This window comes from Cicer arietinum, chromosome 7 (genome assembly GCF_000331145.2).
Source record: "Cicer arietinum cultivar CDC Frontier isolate Library 1 chromosome 7, Cicar.CDCFrontier_v2.0, whole genome shotgun sequence".
NCBI lineage: Eukaryota > Viridiplantae > Streptophyta > Magnoliopsida > Fabales > Fabaceae > Cicer > Cicer arietinum.
This window is the reverse complement of record NC_021166.2, coordinates 61329000-61334042: the sequence shown is the minus strand read 5'-3', so window position 1 is coordinate 61334042 and position 5043 is coordinate 61329000. Positions and strand designations below refer to the sequence as shown.

Here is a 5043-nt window from a genome sequence, read left to right as displayed (position 1 = left end):
TCTATCTTAAATAATATATTAACTCAATTTTATCTATTTAAAATAAAAATAATAAAAATATTTATATTAATAGTAATTGGTGGACTAATTAAATGAATTGAAATACAATAAATAAAAATATATTAATTAAAAAAAATTAATATTTCACTAATAATATAAAAAAAATTTACAAATCCGTTAAAAAATATATATATATGTAGGAATAAATATGGTAAATGAGAACTTACATAGAGAGAATTAGAGAGTATACTTGGTCACGCAAAATCATTATTATAGCAACACTAGTAGGTACATAATTTATGAAAAAAATTAATTGTCCCACTCCACCAATATAAGATTTTTCTAAATAACTTGTTGGTTAAATTTGGTCAATGCAGTCCTCTTTGACTAACAAAACAGAAACAGTGGAAAGATGGCGTGTTGGTCAAAATATAAGAAGACAAAACTTCACACAAGTTTATTTTTTCTTCACAAGGTAGGGTATGTTTGGTTTTAAATTTGGAGATTAAAATTAATTATGAATGTGTAAAATTAATTTTATGAGGTTTGTATATTGTTTACAAAATTAATTTTACTTTTAAATTAAAATTTGTAATTTTTGAATTCCAATAAAATTTTTACATTCAAATTTATTAATAAATTAACTTTTATTTAAACATATTTAAGTATAAATTAAGATTTAAGTCACTTTTAATAAATATTAATTAATTTTAATTAATTCTTTTGATATCCGTGACCAAAAAGAAATAAAAGACAAAGTTGACAATATACGTGAATGTTGAACCATCTTTTTCAATACACAAAAAGCATAAACAACCCTCTAGAATCAATGTGTAGCCGTAACCATGCTTCTTTGTGTTCTCCAATATACATGTAAGGATTCCAATATTTTCAAATTTTTTTCAACCCTTTTACCTCTTTCTTCATAAAAATTTCTTTTTGAACCTTATTCATTTGATTTACCACTTTCTGTTTCATTTTGCATGTGTTTTTGCTTCAAAGTTTAATTTTTTTGTGTAAATTTTCATCTGGGTTGCATAAATTTTCAAACTTTTTTGCACTTTTGAATCCTAGTTGCATAAGGGGTATTCGAAACTTGTTTTTTTTTCTTCTTCTTCTTCTTGTTTGTAGTTGGAAATTGTATTATCATGATGATTTAATATTGACAAAATCATTGTTTTTTGTGTTTTGTTGAAATTATTGCAGACTCATAGTTGATTGAATTTATATGACTGAAATGAAGTGCTTTTACTATTTCAAATATAAATTCAAGAATAGGGGTCAACGATCAGCACCTGAATTGAAAGAACAAGAGAAACTTCAGTTTTCAGGATCTGAAAGAGCTACAAAGTCTTCTTGTTCATCTGCATCTTCACCTAAGGGTATACCAAAACTTTATGAGGAAAAGGGTCATAATTTGAGGGTGTTTTCATTCTCAGAGCTTAAACGTGCTACAAGTGATTTCAGTAGGCTTCTTAAGATAGGTGAAGGTGGATTTGGAAGTGTGTTTAAAGGTTCAATCAAGCCTGTTGGTGGAAATGGGGATCCTATTTTAGTAGCAATCAAAAGGCTTAATAAGGATGCATTGCAGGTATGACTCAAGAAATTTCTCACCGATACTTTTGATCGATTGTGTGTCTGGTGTCAAACATGTGTCACTGTTACATTCAATTAATTCATTTTCTCAGATTATTACTAGTGTCAAGGTGTTTGTGTTTCATACTTGGGAAGTATTCCTTTTGTTCCAAGTTAATAGTCCTTTTAACAAGGATGCATTGCAGGTGTGAGACTAATGAAATTTCTTGGGATGTAGTTTTTTAGATTAGAGAATGCTACAAAAGAAACACATGTTTCTAATTTTGAGAGATCCTTAATGTCTCTTAAATAAGTTAATGTGAAAAGCATAAATTTTATTTAAATGAATTAGAGAATTACCTCTATATTCTGTCTATTACAATATTATGTTTATTCATACGAAATGATTCACTAAAGAAGTGTCATCCTTCATTCATGAAATACTTGACTGTTTTATTTGAGGTTAAGGAAGGACTTTCTTCCCCACTTGACTTGGTGTATACATGGGTAAAGTAATGATAATAAGTTTGATTGTGTAAATACTTTTACATTAGTGAACCATGAGTCTGAGTTGAAGTTTAAGCGTGAATGGTTAGTCTCACATCGATTAAGAATGAGCTAAATGAAAAATATATAAGAACCGTAACCCAAATTCCCAATGGCTTAAAATTTTGAGTGGAGATACAGTGTCAAAGTCTCGTGGTGGTCTAGATCTTTAGCTTGTTATTGCTTTCGTGCTCCCTTGGACTCCCCAACTGGTAGTATCAGAGTCATTGTTCGACTTGGTGGGGGAGCTGGAGTGGATCCAAGTATACTGGACCAAGTATAGTGATTTTTAGAACATCTCCTTGTTGAAAAATTTAGGCCATCGAACTCTTGTTTGTGGACATTAGAGTATTCACCTATCGGCTTTAAAATGGTATCCTCTGTCTTAGGATCTTTGAATTTTGCAGATAGATAATTACTTCACTCCATTTGTTACTTTCTTTATAATGCTTGTTTATTCACTTTGAATAGGATGTTATGTTTTGATATTGTAAAATACGGTGATATTAGGACATTCTTTTGACCAATTTTGTTTTTGTTTGTCTGATGTAGGGTCATAAACAATGGTTAACTGAAGTTCAGTTTCTTGGTGTTGTGGAGCACCCAAACCTTGTGAAGCTTATTGGATACTGTGCTTTGGATGGTGAAAGAGGGATCCAAAGACTACTTGTGTATGAATACATGCCAAATAGAAGCTTAGAAGCTCATCTTTTCAATAAAGCTTATGATCCTGTACCTTGGAAAACAAGACTTGAAATTGCACTTGGAGCAGCTCAAGGCTTATCTTATCTTCATGAAGAACTAGAAGTCCAGGTTCCAATTAATGCTATATGATTATGTATTATATATTATTATTCTTGCTTCCATTCACATGCTTAGACCTAATCATTTAAGTCTTTTAAGAGAATTGGTCCATAACATTGTAATGTGCAACTATGTTTAACTTAAGAATTAAGCAAGTGGGTGGGCTCAAGTGGTTAATGAACTCCAGTGAAGATCAAATTGATCAGGAGTACCCGAGTTCGAACCTTGACTCGAACAATCATTGCCTAGACTTTACATACCTCTCGGCCAAACTTCAGAATTACCAAGGTCCCTTTCCCTGAGAACCGGAGGGTTAATTCAAAAAAATATTAAACTTAAGAATTTGAATAATTTTAGAGTTTAATATGATAATAATGATAGAAAGTAGAAACTTATGTTTACATCTTCTATTGCATGTTCTGCTGAACTCTGTTTTTAACATTTTGTATTGTTTTGTTGTAGATTATATATAGAGATTTTAAATGTTCAAATGTCCTACTGGATGAAAATTTTAAGCCAAAACTTTCTGATTTTGGACTTGCTAGGGAGGGACCAGAAGCTGGTGATACTCATGTTTCAACTGCTGTAAGTCTTGTGTGCCCTATATTTATTCATTACTATTTCCACTTTGCATCAGTTTAGTGTACTTTTTTGCAGAGATTTTGAATATTGAATGACTATTATGTTGGAATTTTCTGTGTAGGACCCCAAAAACATCTAATATTTTATAAATATGCAATTGATTTAATATGATCATGTCAGAACTTAGAACAGTAACTCCGGTTCAAAAGAAATAAATACGAAAAACCCTAACAAAGAACACGCAAGGTTTGATAATAGAGTTCGGTTAATTCTGCTTATATCTCCGACTGCAAAGTGATTGCAGTTCCTTTCTATAGTTGTCTCAGACATGTTTGTTTATTTCAGGTAATGGGGACACATGGTTATGCTGCTCCAGATTACATTGAGACAGGCCATCTCACTGCCAAGAGTGATGTATGGAGTTTCGGCGTTGTTCTATATGAAATACTAACCGGCCGGCGTTCTTTGGAAAGAAACCGGCCGAAATTGGAGCAAAAACTATTGGAATGGGTGAAACATTATCCACCTGATAGCAAAAAGTTTGAAATGATAATGGATTCAAGACTTGAAGGACAGTATTCGATTAATGCCGCGCGAAAAATGGCCAAGCTCGCAGATCATTGCCTGCGCAAGAGCGCAAAAGATAGGCCAACAATGAGTCAGGTGGTGGAGAGACTGAAACAAATAATCCAAGATTCTGATGAACAACAAGAAGAACAGTCTAACGAGAAAAGCGTCGAGGTATACGAAAATGATGATTCGGTTGAGGCCGAAGAAAAGGCGAATCAATCGGCCTCAGAGGAGTTGAGGAAAAAGAGGATGGAACATCTTGCAAAACTTGGTGAGCATGTGGAGGGTGCTAGTAGAAGAAGATTTATGATTCAACAGAGAGCCAATGTGTATTCATAGGTAAATGAATTGATGAGTGATGGATATGCAACACAAAGTTTGAAATTTTTCCTGTGATTGATGTATAGAATGGTGGCAACACTACATTGCTAATGATCTTAAGTTTTGTTTTTTTAGTAGCCAAATATTTTGCATGGGAGCTAAATATATAGTATAGCAGCTTCTTAGTTGACATTTGTATTGTTAATATAGTAATTAAGTGATTTTATAATATATATAAGTTTGTAGCTTTTCTTTTTAAATATTTGATATGTCATATTAGCTTCTCTTTTGACAAACTTAACCAACTTTATACAATTAAATTTCTTTCTTTTTTTGTTTAATATAAAAAACAATGAAATTCTTCAAATTTTCATAAAATAATTGAGACATGTACTGGTGACCTAGAGAGACACATGGGTTTGTTGTCTTTATCTTCAGCTAGGTTGACTTGGGCCTATGATTTGGGGCTTGTCTCTTTGTTTTGCACTTTGACTTTAGGTGAATGCTTTTTGTTTCCCCACCTCAAATATATTGAAAGTTAGAATCTGGTAAAAATCAAAAAATTGGAGGTTGTATGAACATTCATCTTGGCTTTATAGTCCTTTTGGGCTTTGCAAATTTTTCGGTATAAAAAAAAGGTATTCC

General features: G+C 32.0%; 1 protein-coding gene across 3 annotated transcripts; it reads left to right on the top strand.

Annotated features, from left to right (window-relative positions):
- Window positions 1-745: 745 nt before the first annotated feature.
- On the top strand, window positions 746-4658 carry LOC101511022 (probable serine/threonine-protein kinase PBL19). 3 transcript variants are annotated; one of them, XM_004516935.4, is made up of 5 exons: window positions 746-873; window positions 1207-1591; window positions 2674-2934; window positions 3388-3510; window positions 3853-4658. In XM_004516935.4, exons 2-5 carry the CDS (start codon window positions 1229-1231, stop codon window positions 4414-4416), a joined length of 1311 nt encoding a protein of 436 aa, XP_004516992.1. In that variant the 5' UTR covers window positions 746-873; window positions 1207-1228; the 3' UTR covers window positions 4417-4658. The 3 variants fall into 3 exon arrangements, with proteins under 3 accessions (XP_004516992.1, XP_073220121.1, XP_073220122.1); XM_073364020.1 differs by lacking the exon at window positions 746-873 and adding an exon at window positions 928-1085; XM_073364021.1 differs by lacking the exons at window positions 746-873; window positions 1207-1591 and adding an exon at window positions 1759-1781.
- Window positions 4659-5043: the final 385 nt, after the last annotated feature.